We start from the raw sequence: 18155 nt of genomic DNA, 5'->3' as shown, positions 1-18155 counted from the left end.
ACGACTCCATCAAAAGTCGCCAAGGCCGTTAGACACATTACGAGCGCCGAAAAAAAATATCGCCAGCATAGAAAACAATATGAAAATGTCATGAAACACAAGAGAAATGGAAACGTAAATAACAGCTGAATTGAGCGAGCATAAAAATGCTAAAACCAACAAGCATAATTATAATAAAAAAAATAATTATAAATGAAAACCCGGACTCTTTTTTTCGGGAATCCGGGTTCTTATAAATAAATAACGGTCCTGCATGTAGTATAAATAAGTATACTCTATGTATTATAAATTAAAACCCGGACTCTCTTTTCGGGAATCCGGGTTCTTATAAATAAACAACGGTAAAATAAATAAAATAATAACGATGCAGGGGCATCCTGCATGTAGAAAAGAATAAATACTGGAAAATATTAAAGGGAACAACAACCTGAGGGAAAATATATCCAAAATAATTCCAATTAATCCGTCACACACACTACATCGTATATACGGAAGGAAGAGAAAATATGAAGAACTATCCCAACGGTTTTTCAAAACGCCGCGGCTATAAGGTGACGTCATTTGGAAGAAAAAAAGAGAGAGAATAGAATGGAAAAAAGAGAAAACCAGTTTTAAAATGGCAGTAAAACCCATTTGAAAGACGAGCTAGGACACTAGGAACACGGAAAAACAACAACCAGCGCCACTGCCTCGCAGAATTCTTCGAATATTCTGGAACAACGACAACCCAGCAGAACAACAACAAACCAGAGCGCGCCAACGATGGCAACTTATCGCCGACAAAAGGTCGCCAACTTGGCGTGTCCCCTATATCGAAGCTGTTCCGGTGAATGCATCAAAATTTTCCAACCAAGCTCCCTGAGTTTCTGGCGAGTCACTATAGACGTGTGTGGCCTGGCCAATGTTTCTGGTCAATCGCTAGCTTCAAACGGTTGAGTAAGTTGTCAATGCCAGGCCACACACATCTATAGTGACTCACCAGAAACTCCGGGAGCTTGGTTGAAAAGTTTTGATGCATCCACCATACAGTATGGACCTGGCACCAAGCGATTACCATGTTTTTCTTGCATTGCAAAACTTCCTTAGTGATAAGAAATTGGCAACAAGAGAAGATTCTGATTGATTACTAGAGTTTTTCGCCCATAGGGACTAAGACTTCAATGAGAGAGGCATTATGAAGCTACCTTTAAAATAGCAACAAATTATAGAACAAAACGGTGCATATTGACCAAAATTGGTAATCCAAAATATGTTAAATAAAGTCTTGAAGTTCACGCAAACATAATGGATTTCTTTTTCCCTAACCTAATGTATTACAGCGCAGAATCAATTCGTCAAACCGTTGATTCTTCACTGTACATGTTCTACGCGAGCTTGTATGTAGGTTTTTGTCTTGCATGTGAAATAAGAAACATGAAAAAAAAGTGTACATCCAGTTTACTGAAAATAATTATTTTTTGTCATTGCGGAAAGGTCATCAAAATTAAAATTACAATATCAATTACATTTAAACATAACTGCAATAACTTTGCAATAACTGCATATAAACGGTTAATTATATTTGAAAATTCAGTTATAAAAATTAGAAATGTTAAATAATTGGTTTTTGCTGTGATAAAATTTCAATATCATGTGGAAAAATTTCGGTTTGTATGATATTCCCCAAATTACAGTGAGCCTATCTTTAACTGTAAACTTCTATCTGCCCCATGGGCTCGATAGTTTCCCCCCCCCCCCTACAGTATCTCCATAAGAACCTGAAATATTTAATTAATCATTAAATTAAATTATTATTTAATTTCACCGTAAGCCACACTTCCCGCTTTTTGTTGGGATTTCTATTTCTCACAGAGAAGGTACAATCCTCTTAGTACTAAGCCCCTTCCCCATGTGTTGCCAAGGTGGCCATTACTGGACGTGTGGCCCGGTAAGAAAATAATGGGCAAGATTCATCTCAACAATTACGGGGCACCAAAAATGTTTAGGACTCCCATCGTCTCCATTTTATATATATTTTTAGGGGGAGGATAAATCAGCATCTATTATTCCAGAATGTATAGGAATGCTGAGAAATATCTATAAAAAATGTAAACACACAATTAAATGTAAATTAACACAAAATTTGATGAAAATTCAGCACAGAAGATAAATTAGAATAATGAGAGAAACAATTCTTGAAACTAATGGAATTTTTAGGTGATGAATCAAAAAAATAAAGAAATAATTCCAGCACCACCAATGAAAATTAAGAATTTATGAAAGAAATATTCCATAATGAAGGTAAAATCAAAATCAACGGTAGAAAATAATTGCAAAATTGATGGCAACTCAGAATTAATGGAAGAAATAATTTCAGAATTGGTGAAAGCCTCCAATAATTTACAGTGAGTTTAGACAGCACCACCTACCTTCTATAGGTGGTGTTGGTTCAGGGCTCCATAAAGCGAGGGGCACAGTGCGATTGCAACTGTCACAAACCCCTAAGGGCGCTTCTGGTACGGGCTATTTTTTCCAGCATGGCCCGTAGCCGGTCAATTTGTCGCACTCAACTTTTCGTGCTCAATTTGTTGCTGTACAAATTCGTTGCAGTGCCAATTCGTCATGGTACGAGTTTGTCGCAGTGTCAGTTCGTCGTGTTACAAGTTTGTCGCAGCTCTGATTCGTAGCTGTACAAGTTTGCCGCCATGTCAATTCATAGTGAAGTTAATTTATATATTGTAGCGCAGAATCAATTTTTTTTTCCCCTTGAACCATCGATTCTTCACTGTACCTGTTCCACGGTCGATCATCCAACGCCGGTTGAGTGGCGACAAATTGTTTCAAAAGCGCAATATACTGGTCAGTCATCACTGTTTCTCGCAAGAAAAAGGGCCCAATGATGCCTTTGCAGGAGATTGCAGCCCAAACGGTAAGTTTTGGGCAATGGAGTAGTCGTATGTGAGACAAATGTGGGTTTTCGGTACCCCAAAATCGCCAGTTGTGTCTCTCAACGACACCATCCAGATGAAAATGTACCTCGTTTGTAAACCATATTCAGTCAACATCAGAACCAGAACCATCAATCATGTTGAGCATCTTGTTAGTGAAATCCTCTCATTGTCGTTCAGCTCTAACTGGTATGGCGTGCCGGCATTGAATCTTGTATGGAAACATGTTTAATGTCTTCCACAAGATTCTGTACATGCTGGATGACATGATTCTGGATTCAACTGCAAGTCTGCTGACAGATTTATTCGAATGACGCTCAATATCTGCAGCAAGGTGGTTGCATTTTCAGGTGTAGTGACGGAGTAGGTGGGACCCACATTTTCAACTAACGCATCAGGCATGTTGCCAGTCTGTTGAAATTTTTTGAATAGGTCACAAATTGTTTTCCTATCTGGGCCTTTTGCAACTTGAAATCGCGTTTGAAAACTTCTTGTGGCAGTAGGGCTGTGATTTAATCGGTGGTACTCCCCAACACAATAAACACATATTCCTCCGTGGAATACATCACTTCTGGAATGTCTTTCTCTGCTAATAGCGGTCACGTTTCAATGGCGAAATCTTCAATGACTGATCGTTCTTGGCATCTGAGCTCTCTTTACAGAGATGTATAATGCTGCCAGTGGCGCCATCTATCGGCACAATTTGTAACCAAAATTTTGATATTTCTGTATCAGATTCTTAGGTTTTTTTTAAAATAAATATACCACTAGTTTCATGCTTCTATCCATCACAGTTTCCGAGTTATTCATTTTCAAAGTTGGGGTCCTTCGTGAAACACCTGGTATTAAACTTCTGGTTTTGATTTCTTCATACAAAAATAAGATTGTTCCATCTCACACATATGATCTTATTTTAACCTTTTAATGGCCGAATTCAGATTTAGATTGATTGTCATTATTTTTCCTTTTATTGCTCCTGATCTTTTAGTTCAGAAATATCGACAAAAACATAGAAACAACATTGAAATTTAAGTTTTTGTTTTTTTTTTAAATTTTTTAAGTTTGAAATTGCACACCTTTTCAAGGGAAAAAAAATTAAGTTCTTTTATGAATGAAAAATATGTTTTCCTAATTATTAAAACAGATGTTCCCAATTGGGAACATTGGCCGTTAAAAGGTTAAACTAGTCTAACAAATATATGTATTTTTTTTAACTATAAAAGTTTTATGAAGGCCCATGCCATTCTGTAAATTCTGCATGTAAAATTATTTACTAGCCATGTTGGGCTATATTAGTATTGCATTGTACAATAATAATAGTTATACAGTATTAGAAATCCAAATTATATTAATATTCAAAGTATCGATTCAGAATTTTTATTTCATATTTTCTTTGCTCCAGCTTGACAATATGGAGATCAGTAAGTAACTTCTTGTAACTTTCAATAACTGGTCTCTTTCAAATACTGTTGAAATATAATGTGGTTTTTGCAATGACAAAATATATATACAGTCGGACAGACTTTTAATGAGAGTCTGGATATAACAAGCAAATTAATGCAATTTGCTTGGTACAATGTTGATTGCATGGCAATTCTGTTGTTTTTAACGAGCAGGTTGTCACTGTAGCTCAGAAAAAGAAACTTCAAAAAACATGAAAATGAGAAAAAATTAAAAGAGTAAATGAAAGAACCACAGAATTGTTTGAGTTTCTTGTGCCTCTCATAATACATTTGACGAGACATAAATTCAGTCAAATAATTCAACAAAAGGCCTATCACCCCCCATAAGGTTTGTTGTCAGTGTAGAGGAACAGGAACACTTCAGTGGAAGGGAAGGGTGAGGATGGGAAATGTGTATGTGTGAAGATAAGAAGCAGACCAATAAGAATTTTGAAAAATTTCTGATTCAGCTCCTGCTCAACTTCCAGTACACACTCCATGTGTTGGACTGAGTACATCCTTATACTCAATATTTTCCCTTTCAAGTTTTCCTTTCCCATGTGTTGTTCTGTTTATTTTTTTAGGAAACAAAATGTTCAAAATGCAAAGTTTTAACTGTCAAAGATAAAATAGAAATTTATAAAGTTCCTAGAAAATGGTGGAATAAATATTTCATATGCTTAATATCCATACCATGATACAAGGTGCATAGGTAACAGGGCATAAGCATTTTACTGGTGAACTGTTGATTCTAGAGGCATACTTCTATTTAGAAAAAGTATAGCATGTAATGCTCAGATATATTGTTCATGTAGCAAGGGATGATATAGTTATTAAAATATAAAAAAAGTAACTTTTTATACGGACACTTTGCCAAATGCAAAATGCCATACACCCTGTTACCTATGCATCCTGTATATAGACTTGCTATAAGAGCTTAATTTCTCTCTGAAATTGCATTTGTTTTTCACTTGAATACAGATTTAGCAAAATGACTGAATTTAACAAGCATTTTTGCTGGAAATGAGCTCCTTGTTATAAGTGCATGGCTCAGCATGTGCCCCTTTTTCCTCTAAAAATCACTTTTTTAGAAGCTGGTCACTTTTATTACTTACTAGCTATAATACCCGGCACTGCCCGGGTTTTCTTCAATGAGGCTTTTTTGGATCACGTGATATCTCCCTCTCTTTTTCTTGAGGGACATACAAACTGTGTCCAAGTTAACCAATATGGCGACCTGCGCGATTCATGAAATAAACAAATATAGATTTACACAGAAACGTAGAAATGAATATAATTTTTTTTTTAAGGGGCGCTAGGTATTTCGATTCCCCCCCCCCCTGAACTTCAAGTTATCCATCTGTCTGTTCCAGCTTCCAAAAATCAAAAATCCTTAGTTAAAGCTGTGGAATTTTTTCGATGCACTTTTCACGGGCTCATAACTAATTTTAAAATATCCTAACCCACATGAATTTATGCAAATAAATATCAAAAGAGACAATATGGAGACATTAATTTTCATACTTGAGAAGATATAAATGAAATCAATGATATTGCTCGAATATCCAACTCAAAAGTATAGGTTTGGCTAATTACTTCATATTTAATCTCCTGGGCTTCGTATATCTCTAAGCGAACTGAATATTTCAAAAATCGAGAATTAAATACAATTTTTAAAATTATTGATGGGGCGGAAAATCCCACTAATTTCCGCATTTCTACAGTAAAATCGACAATTTTAGCACTGATTTCTATGAGGATCACCCTTTTCCTGACTCTCGAAGTGATGATGATTATGACGTCTATTCAAAAAGCCTCATTACTGAGAGTATATTGAAAATGTGGCAAACCATTATAAAGGCATAAACTATTATACATATACTAACAGGATTAAAGAAGTGACAAACCGTTGTAAAGGCATATACACGTCTGAAACGCATTGCTAGGGAACCACGGTAACCAAAGTAAACGTTTGGAAAGTGATTGTTGAGGCCCAAAAACCATTGTTGCCGGACAGTTTTTTGCCCGTTTAGGGCATTTGCCCTGGTCTGGCGAAATTTTAAAGTAGCCTATCGTTCAAGTCGGGTCCCATTTGGTATATATGCTAAATTTGGCGACGATCGATCTAAAATTGTAGATTTGTATAGAGAACATAAACACACAGAAAATCAATTTTATATATATACATTTTCAGGCCCAGGTCACTTTTTACAGTTGTTTTAGCAAAACACCATGATCTCAGTCTCTCACGCTTTTCTGCTGTCTGTGTTTCTAAGGAGGAACTTTATCATTTCACAAAGTCGCTGTTTTGCTCCCTCCCTTCATTGTACTACTATTGTTAGCTCCCTTTTCAGGAGTATACTGTATGATATCAGCATAACATAATTTCAAGGCGCTTAGAATGACAGCCTCTTGGTTAATGAGTCATCATTTTATGGAAAAGCCAGTCGGAAACAAACTAGCATGACAGGACATACTACAAAAAAAAAAAATTTCCCTTCCTCTACTACCATTCATTCTTATTTTTCCACATACTCACCCATTCTTTCATTTTCACCTTGTTTTAGTCCTAAGGGCTGAATTCCTTTCTTAGAGCATTGCTCATGTTACATTTGTTTGTTCTATCGTTACTTTTGTTGATTTTTTTTATCATTGCTTTTGTTAATTTATTTAAAATGTTATTTGAAATGATTTAAGAGGGCCCGTGTGTAAACTAACTTGCGTGCAGCGGGAAAATACTCTTGTAGCTGGCCAAGGTTAAAGAAGTGTGCAGGTATTTTGAATTTACTTAGAACAAAAAAAAATTTATTTTGAAAAAAAATCATCCGATTGATGTTCTCAGCAAGAAACCGTAGCCCCAAATATGATCGAAAGGTGAACTATTTATGAAAAGATCGCAGAATCCTGCAATTCAATGTTTAGTTTAACACAATGGTTTTCAAATCGGATGAAAATTGGTCATCAGGCTGATAAAAACTCAGTTAACGTACATTCGAGCCATAAATAGAGGCGGATTTAACGGTGGGTATGCCAAGCACGCCCTTGGCCCCTACTTTACATTTTTTTTCCTAATTTTCAACTGACCTTTATCCGCTTCTGGCTGTAACTTAATTTAGAGCATCTTCACGATACTGATTGTTGACTTCATATTGACATCCATTTTATGCAGTGATGGGCGTTGAGGAGCACACCAAGATAATACCTTGGGATCAAATAAATTTTGAAAATTTAGTTTCCATCATATAGGCCGTGCTTCCTGCTTTCTGTAGGGATTTCCATTTCTTGCAGTGAGGAGTGTCGGGGGTGCATATCGAGATAATAAATTGCGATCGAGGTGCCGCCCCCCACCCCTGCACAATTTCAAACTGGTTGCTGATGTCATTTGAGCCCCCAACTCCAATAACTCATGAATATACAATGCACCATTTCGCCTCCTGAGTACGGGTTTTTTTCCATTCCTTATATACGGAATGAATAGAGATTTTCAGCCCTTCCTCCCTCCTTCCTCAATGTTTCCTTCATGTTGGCAGCTTTCATTGGCCAAGGATGCCGGAAGTGTTTGGAACTTGTGGGTTCTTGTCTTGATCTTGAAGTAGTAAATTTTGATTTCTGAATTATTTCTCTGGGTGCTCATACCTATTCCATAAAATACCGTGGGCACCCACAGCATCCGTCTCTAACACCACTGCAAATGTCAATCGATTTTTGATTTTTTTTTTCAACTCTAAAGTAACTCTCAAGTAAAAATAATGAAATCAGACTTTTAATTAGCCTATTGTATGTAACTTCATGTACACGAACCTCATATGGCTCCAGCCAATGATTAGTAACAATTTCCTCTCACAACACAAGTGAATTAACATCAACAGGCAATATAAGATTGTATTCAGAGGTATATTTCCTGGGTGGGGAGGGGAAATGCGGGCTTTATCCCAAGTTCAAGTGAAAGGGCGTAACCAAATTGAGTAATTGGTGATCAAGAACATGAATTACAAAGGGAGAAGGGAGGCAAGGTTTGAATAGCCCCAGGTGGAAAAACTATAAAATCCGCTTCTGATTATAGCCTATATTTATCAGGATAATTTTAATTTTAAAAACAATTTGTATCGCACATATAAACACTCCACATCCACAATATCTAAACCTTTATTTATCTTCAGTGCCTTTGAGTAACATTTTATTTAAACACTTATCTAATGTGAATATTGCAATAAAAAACCGGGTGATGATCAATAGAGTAATAAATGATTTGCTATTTTAAACGACCATAAATTTTTTCTTTTTTTAACGATATGTAGATTTCAATTTATTGCAATTTAAATTGAATTAAAACAATTTAATTTAAAAAGTACTACATTATTTTTTGTCATCTGTATAATCTGTATCTCTATATTATGATACAACATTAAACTCAAATAAAGAAAATTAATTATAGGCTAATTCATTCAATTGCATTAAAAGTTTTTTTAATTTTGAAACATGAATTATGGGGAAAAACTTTTAAACACACACGCAAACCAACATATCATTTCCATTCGGTTTTGCAATATTCCATCTTTTTGCCAACAGAGAAATGTAGACCAAGCACACCAACCTTGTACCAAAAACTTAGACGCTTGTTTGAAAATATTCAAACAAGCCAGCCAAAGATATACGACTGATCAGACATACAATTAATGGTTATATTATATCTATGCGACTGACCAATAATCGTCTTTCTTATTGGTGATTACATAGTCTTTGTCTGTGCTCATCCTGTGGGCAATATGAAAACTTCATAGAATCGTCATTCATAAGCACTGTACATTTCTACCCTTGATCTGTGCCCAACTCCCTTTGCTGTGAGAAATAGAAATCTCAACAAAAGCGGGAAGTGCAGCTTATACGGTGAAAATTAAATATTAATTTAATTAATTATTAATTAATTAAATATTTCAGGTCCTTATGGAGATACTAAAATTTTATCACAGCAAAAATCAATTACTTAACATTTCAAATTTTTATAACTTAATTTTCAAATATAATTAAATTTTTAAATGCAGTTAAATTTTTAAATGTAATTGATATTGTAATTTTAATTTTGATGAACTTTCCATTAACTGGATGTACACTTTTGTTCATGTTTTTTATTTCATGTGTAAGACAAAAACCTACATACAAGCTCGCGTGGAACAGGTACAGTGAAGAATCGATGGTTCAAGGGGAAAAAAAAATTGATTCTGCGCTACAATATATAAATTAACTTCACTATGAATTGACATGGCGGCAAACTTGTACAGCTACGAATCAGAGCTGCGACAAACTTGTAACAAGACGAACTGACACTGCGACAAACTCGTACCATGACGAATTGGCACTGCAACGAATTTGTACAGCAACAAATTGAGCACGAAAAGTTGAGTGCGACAAATTGACCGGCTACGGGCCATGCTGGAAAAAATAGCCCGTACCAGAAGCGCCCTTAGGGGTTTGTGACAGTTGCAATCGCACTGTGCCCCTCGCTTTATGGAGCCCTGAACCAACACCACCTATAGAAGGTAGGTGGTGCTGTCTAAACTCACTGTAAATTATTGGAGGCTTTCACCAATTCTGAAATTATTTCTTCCATTAATTCTGAGTTGCCATCAATTTTGCAATTATTTTCTACCGTTGATTTTGATTTTACCTTCATTATGGAATATTTCTTTCATAAATTCTTAATTTTCATTGGTGGTGCTGGAATTATTTCTTTATTTTTTTGATTCATCACCTAAAAATTCCATTAGTTTCAAGAATTGTTTCTCTCATTATTCTAATTTATCTTCTGTGCTGAATTTTCATCAAATTTTGTGTTAATTTACATTTAATTGTGTGCTTACATTTTTTATAGATATTTCTCAGCATTCCTATACATTCTGGAATAATAGATGCTGATTTATCCTCCCCCTAAAAATATATATAAAATGGAGACGATGGGAGTCCTAAACATTTTTGGTGCCCCGTAATTGTTGAGATGAATCTTGCCCATTATTTTCTTACCGGGCCACGCGTCCAGTAATGGCCACCCTGGCAACACAACACATGAGGGAAGGGGCTTAGTACTAAGAGGATTGTACCACTGCAGACCGGTATGAGCCTAGTTACCCTCATGTCTTTTACACTATAAATTTACCTTAGAAGGGGGCCGTAAGAAATGCCGACCTGGGTTCCCAGCTGAAGGATATAGCAAGATCCATTTTCTTCCACCTTTTTTTAGTTTACAACAGAATTTAAGAATTTTTAAGTGCATATTTCATTGATTATTGAAATAACATGTTCAAGGAATTTTAAAAATAGGTATTTTAATTTATGTGTACGGAATTCTAATCAGTAATAAACATACATTTAAAAAATTACAAGTTATTGTTAAGAAAGCGTAATACACGTGCTTCGTATGGCATCACATACAAATACAGTGAAACTCCTCTAAGATGGCCACTCAGCGTTCCATAAAAACAACGTAACCGTCTGTGGAGGTGACCGCCGAAGAGGTTGTATGACAGGAAAAGCACATTTTAAGGGGGCATGTCAAAATGATGGTTTTAAATTTAAATGTCACAAAAGAATCTTGTGCTCAATTTACATACAATGCCCACAAAAGAGATATATACAGTGAAACCTCACTACAACGATAAATCCCTCTACAACAGTATTTTTTCAAATATTGCTTGGAGCAACCTATAGTCTGTAATGTTAAACTTCTCTCGATACAAACGATATCCTTTACTATGATAAACTCTCTATAACAATATTTTTAGGATTTTGAAACCGCTACAACTTTTATTATTTTTCGTTCAAAATATCCTTCAGTATATTTTTTAACTCGTGTCACATGTTTCAATTCTTCTGAGGACGTCTAATAATATTGGTGTTGGGCATCACCTAATCACCAAAATTGTTCGGCATCACTATTTTATTGTGCGATACATCAAAGTGTATTGTGATGAACCCCTTTATAGGAGCAATACACATCTAGAAAGGTGCATTTTTTGTTGATACTGAAAATGTCAATTTAGAAAAGTTGCCAACAGCAGTAATTTTGAATGTCGATTTAATGATAATTCCTCTACAAAGATATATTTTCTTGGTTCAGTATCATTATGTATGTCGAGGCTTCACTGTATCTTATGCAGAAATTGAAATACCAGATCATTCAATTCCTTAATCTGTATTATCCGGGATTTGTTCTTTCTTTATAGCAAGTACTGTACAAATATAAAGCCACAACAGGCAAAATGCCAAATGAGGTGGCTGAGAAAAAGATGCCCATAATAAATATGGATGTCATATATTTCAAAAATACAGCAACCTAGTAAAAATGCAATTACAAACAATATATGTACGTGATGAAATATTATACAATGCCCACAAGAATACTTATGGTTGTCTTATTCTAAGTATGGACACATGTTCTTTCATCACATTTCTTTTACTCCCTCACTGTTGTTTTACTGAATCTCTGAAGAAAGTATCCTCAAATCCAAAACTTCCACATCCTTTACCTATTCAGTAAAGATCGTAGACTATGTTTGTTTGGTTTACCCTGTCACCCTGGGAGTAAACTTTTGAACTGTCTCACCAGCTAGCAGCAACCGTATAGCATTAGCCTTTGTCATCTTATTTACAAATGTTTCCAACCTGATAGTGTCATAGATGACAGGACATCTAGGACTCTCACCCAGAAAGTGAGAGAACGTGGGCTATAGATTCCTACAAGCGCAGCTGAATTTTCTCTTTTTCCCGAAATTCATCTTCACATCAGCCAGCTGTTAAAAACCTTGTAAAACAAAATATGTAATCAAATTAACACTTCTCACATGGGTGATTTTCAGCTATAATAGTGAAACTGTTTAATCCTTTCTTGTAGGCGCGATATCCTATCACTGTCATCTCGTTTTTGTTTTTCCCAGTATTATATTTTTACCATCTTGAATTGGACAGAGAAAAGAAGGGGAAAATATCGAACACAAGTCTCCCCCTCCATCGTCTTCAGAATATAACAACGAATTCTATAGTTGGTAACTTTCTGCAGCTGAAGAACAAGTTTTAAATTCTAGTCAGACCATAGGTGGAGATAGACTTGAAAGTCTGGGGGCACGATGACGATAATGTAAATTCATATATATGCATATTCATTAGATCAGTTGGCTCCGCCTTTGATGTGGGGGGAGGCGGTGCCCTCAACATGGGTGGAAATGCCTAGTATATCTGCCCACGAGTCAGAGGAGGTTAAACTGAGGTCTCGTATCCTTACTCTTGCAATGTGTTAATACAAATGAAATAATTTAAATGAGAATTATCATAAACTTTAATCCTGTTTTACGGTCCAGTGTGACTGCTACCCGGTTCTTAGCAACTTGCGACTCGTAACTGGAAAAGGGAATTTACTCTGTTGTTTGGGGACAGTGCCATTTTGGTGTGACAGAGTGGCGCAATGGTAAAGATGCTTGTCGTCCATTATGAAGGTTACCATGAAGGTCCATGGGTACGAATCCGGGCATAGAGCGTCGCAAGCAAGTTCTTTACCCACCAAGCCTGGGGCGACCACCGATGGATGGAACCTTCATTTCCCACCCAACTCCACTGGTTGGAAATTGCCATATGGCGATATATGACCGGAGTTGGTGTGCGGTAAAGTAGAAGTAGGGTCATTTTGGTGTCCCAGTCCCCCATAATTTTTAACAAAAAAAGAGTGAATTCAACACTATGGTCTAATGCCCAGAGCACCAGACTCCCTGAACTGCCTTAGTTGCGACCATGGGTATGAACGCATTTTCTCAAGTCCACCATGTGTGTGCACATGCCAATAAAAATACAATCTATCTCTGCCAAACATTGCATACACAGAATCCAATCTGAACCCACAATACATATGCAAAATAAATGTAATACGCAACAGATCTGCAATTAGATATTTGGTCAACTTGTTGCCCAGAATATATTATATTCTAGCAGATTCTCTTGCAATGTTGATTTAGTAGCCAAAGAGTGAATTCAGATTCCAACCAGCCCAGCACATCCACCTGGAGCATTGCGAGGCATTTTACTTGAAAGCGGTGTAACGTGTCGCCCCTTTGGAACTCCCGTTACATGTACCGATGTCCCAATAATCCCCCTCCCCCAGCTAACACTAGGTCCTTCCCCCCGGGCGAGGATCCGGTTGTGCCAATGACTTTTGATGATTATGTTCAATGTAAGTTATTATTCTTTGTAAAGAAATATTATTTTCAATTACCTTGTTTAGTTAGCGGAGAGCCACAGACTTCCGCTGATTATGTGCAGTCCATTGTCTTGGTCTCATCCTCAAAAGCTTTGCTGATATCGTGGGTAAAGTCCGGCTGGCTTCATTCACGGTTATCGAACTGTTGCCAACCAGAAATACAGAGTATCTGAAATAGTTCCTATTGAACTCTAACGTATAACTTATTCTAAGTATTTGTAACAATAAATGTTTGGATCTGGAACTTGCCTATTTCACTTATTGCCTGTTGAATTGTCGGATCATTGACTCACGGGCGCGGTAGCCCGGTCAATAAGATGCTCGCCTAAAGTACCAAAGGATGTTTAGAGATGTCGCGAGTTCGATACCCAGTTTGTCCTTGTCAGAAAACTTTCCTGACACAGGGGTACAACAAAAAACGGCGACTTAACCGCACCAAAAAATTGCTACTGCAGGGAGTCCCCTATTAAAGGGTTAGCGCACCAACCTCTCGATGAGTATAAAAAACAAGCCTGCCGTTCGGAATGGGCAATAAATTGTAGGTCTCAGTCTAATTAGCCCTCGTGTGCAGAAAATTACCATGGTGCGACAAAAATGATCAATGATCATTGAATCACGGGAATGTAGCTTAACAATACGCTATAAATTGGGGGCTCGACCGGGGTCTGAACCCGGGACCTCTTGCTCGCAGCCGAAGTGAGAATCATACCCCAGACTCTACCGTTTGATTGGGAGATGGATCTTCCCTTCTGGGAGGGAGTCAGTTTGCCAGAAGAGCTCCTAAAACAGGTAAAATATCGAGTCAAGAGGCAACAACGTTGTCAACGATATCATTACGACAAAAAAAAAAAAGGAAACAACATAGCTTGCGAGATCCCTGCATAACAACCCAGGATTGTGATCTGGCAAAATCGGTGCAATCGATACACAGTAAGAGAGAGCAAATGATTTCAAGAGAAATTCCAGGTTTTAACATAAGTAAATTTATTAACACTTTTAACAGTTACGTAGGTTACGATTAACATAATTATCAGAAAATTATTTCCCTAATTCATACCAATCCCCATGCAAGTCCGTTGACTCATCAATATAGTCTGGCGACAGAAATTTGACGATCGTGAATTACACGAGCCGTGACGTCATCGATTTTGACGGGAACAAGCGAAGGTCACAACCCGAGACGAGGCTTCACGTGGCGGCGAGTGCTGCAAATTCAACGGCTGAAGCTGAGGTGATGATCGGGCGGCCGGAAGCTTTGTTCGATGCCAAGCCATACGATGGACAAGTGATGGCAGGAACCAGGACGACAGTGGTGACAACGAATGACTAGAGCGGAGGCATGATGAGATCTGGAACCAGCCAGCGACGTGATGAGCACCAGTGAGACAAGTTAATTCATTCTACGAACTGAAAAAATTAGACGATTTACCAAGAGGCGACCACCTCAAGTGAAGTAGTGGCGAATGCAGAATTGAGAAGCGAGGCGAAGTGACGATCGTGACTCCGGATATTTATACCTAAAAAGGAAGTGCAGTACGATCCAACTCCTGGGACCGACCATCTCAAAGAAATATACATCAGAGTATGACCAATAGGAAAATATAAACATCTCCAATTTGCATAGTGAAACAGATTTTTATAGCAACTTTTTCGCAAAATAAAATTGGCAACAACAATAATTCAAAATGGCGACGTGATCAGGATCACACATTTTTTTGGCTTATGAACAATGAAAATATCACAGACAAATTTAATCAACCGTGAACTCGAAGGTAAGACAACTTGTATATAAAAATGATTAGAATAGGACTGTTTTCTGCCGAGGATCTATGAATATTGTTACATATCATGTGATTCAATAGGCCAATCTCTTGGAAATTGTTTTTTGAAACAAATGAACATCTTGTTTCCAGAATCGGAAATACTGAAGCACTATGTTCACACCCTTTCAGAGGATTCCAAATTTAAATTTTCTAAGATTAAATTGTTCCGTTTGTTCATAAATTATCATTAAAGAAAACTCTCACAAAATACAAAATGTGTGAACTTATCAGAAATGATTAGCTGTGTTTGATATTTACTTTGTTTTCTTCGGAAAAGTGTAAAATGTACACTTTTCCCGTTTTGTTGGTAATCCTGCGTTTATAACCGAATGTAGTTTTGTTATACTGTATATACAACTAATGAAAATGTGGGTTCTGCCAAGCTCCATTTGTCCCCCTTTTTTTTCAGGAAAACGTCATATGAGGAGAGCTGTCCTTATAGGACCAGTAAACAGAATCGCGTGACCCCGCCTACCATTCTGTACCATGATTTCTTTATATTCCAATTAGTGACTGCAAACAGATGTTGTTCTGGATTGACCAGCTTCATCCCATTTCGATTCTCACACAAGTTAAAAGAATCATATTGTAATCAAATTCTTCCATTTGATTTATAGCATTGTTTCTATCCCCCCAGATGGTCAACCATAGCCCATTCTTAAAGACTTTCACCAAAGCCCCAACTGGAGCCAATAAAAGCATCTTTGTTGCAGAAGAATCTATGGCGGGCGTCATTAAAATCAGTGGAATGTTCTGTCTTTTTACCTTCAAAGAGAGCCGGAAATTGAGCTATTGAAATGTTCTTTGTGGTCATTTGAGAAAGGTGCAGCAGCCTCCAGTCACGGAAAGAACTTCTTTTGTCCTAACCACTGTATTAACACCCTTCATAGATAGCTTTCCGAAGATACCCTCTTCTTTAGGGGATGTCGGCTGAACTCTTGTCTTTTTTCCAATACCTTCAGTAATCTGAAATGAGTGCTGCTTTGCTTCGCTGGATGCTTACTCACCCTCCCACCTCTACTTGTGTCAATACTATTTGGGAAGGCCGCACACTGTAAATAGGAAGGTTAGACAATCATATATATGTTTACTTCAACGGCACTATGTGTGAAAAAAACACAAAAAATAAACAAAATTTATCAATATGTATTAATAGTTATATATTATTTATGATGACAGTGACGCATATGACACTTCCACATGTTTATCAAAACGTGAATAAAAAAATGGTTTTTTCCCTCTCTTTTTATATACACCAAAATTTGCCGCCCTGGGCTGCCCGTTAGCCCCCCTGTAAATACACTACTCTGTTAGTTATCACAATAAATTAATTTTTCTCAAACATAACAATTAAATAAATCAATAACCAGAACAATCGAATCATTTGTGAGGTGACTCAGAGAGCATTTATCACATATATCATATCGTTATAAATCCTGTATCAGTGGGATTACAGTCCAAATGGAGACAGTCCAGGGACGTTCATGACATTAGATCGGTTAATCCATTGAGTGTCAAACAGTTGGAGAGACACCAGAACCAGGGTAGCATTGAAACACACCAAGAGTTATCCGGTCATGCTACCGGTCTAACCATAGAGCAGATTACAAGACCAAGGCAGTATCCATGGAGCAGACGACGGAACCAGGGCGACGTTGAAGCACACCAAGGGGTATCCGGTCAAGCTACTGGTCTAACTATGGAGCAGACGATGGAACCAGGACAACGTTGAAGCACACCTAGTGTTATCTGGCCAAGCCACTGGTCAAACCATAGGGCGGGCGATGAGACCCGAGCGGTGCAGAGGCACGCTTTACGACTTTCAGTACATCACTATCAATGAGAGATCACCTGGGCGTATGCTTCAATGTGCGAAATACCTTAAGGATTAGCTAGCTGTTTTGAAGGAGCTGGAATAGTGGGGCATCTCGCTGCAACTCCATTATTTATCTGATAACACCCATATATATCATATATCATGACAGGATCCAATCACAAGAATGAATCATTGACATTGAAATTAGCATAAAACGCAACAACAATTTCTCATTTACATAATATCACAGGGAGAATAATATTGTAAAATAATATACACGGAATCTGGCAACAATACAAATACAAACAATTGAAGACCTATCCATTGTCCACAATATTAGGCCTATTGCGCAATGAAGAATTTCATGAAGCTGTAAAGTGGTTCATGGCCCACAGACGACCTGAAGATAAAATATTGCATATTTATGTATAACCATATTTACGAAACACTAATATCTTACATTGCACAAATAATTCATCACTTTCTCTGAGTTTGCTGATGGCTTGGCACAGTTCCCACCAATGAGCCACGGGACCCCACAATGGAAAGAGAAAGGTAACAGGATGAATCTCCGGGATCTCTGGCACGGTGTAAACAGAATTTATGTGGGACCTTGGCTGCCCCACCTCTGGTCCCGTTCTTGTCTGTCAGTCAGGAGACCCCACCCCCCGACTGCCAGACTTATCGAACTAAATGGACCGAACGGGCTCTGGTGGTTTCCAGTAGCCAAGTGATCCCTGGGGTTTAAACAAAGATTTAAGAATTAAGAAATTGTGAAGGATCCCAGGTCGTCATGTTACACCTTTATCGATTATATTTTCAAGTTTTATAAAAACTTTTAAGTATAATCCTGGCCTAATAATTGAAACCGAAATAAGTAAAAGTATGAGTCATATTTTACGTATCCAG

General features: G+C 37.3%; 1 protein-coding gene across 4 annotated transcripts in view; it reads left to right on the top strand.

Moving 5' to 3' along the window:
- LOC149080327 (bridging integrator 2-like) overlaps window positions 1-18155 on the top strand; it is a 428403-nt gene that overhangs the window by 3300 nt on the left and 406948 nt on the right. For 2 of the 4 annotated variants that reach the window (XM_089239463.1, XM_089239464.1), the window contains exon 3: window positions 4330-4348. The exons of the other annotated variants lie outside the window; for them this stretch is intronic. In XM_089239463.1, the coding sequence (XP_089095589.1) occupies window positions 4330-4348 (19 nt within the window). The remainder of the gene's footprint in view (window positions 1-4329; window positions 4349-18155) is intronic. 4 annotated transcript variants of the gene reach the window in all.

Source organism: Pholcus phalangioides, unplaced genomic scaffold (assembly GCF_987345545.1).
Source record: "Pholcus phalangioides strain wild (caught in Gottingen) unplaced genomic scaffold, Ppha-v1.0 ptg000011l_1, whole genome shotgun sequence".
NCBI classification, from domain to species: Eukaryota; Metazoa; Arthropoda; class Arachnida; order Araneae; family Pholcidae; genus Pholcus; species Pholcus phalangioides.
The sequence above is the reverse complement of the archived record's forward strand: the minus strand, read 5'-3'. Positions and strand labels throughout refer to the sequence as shown.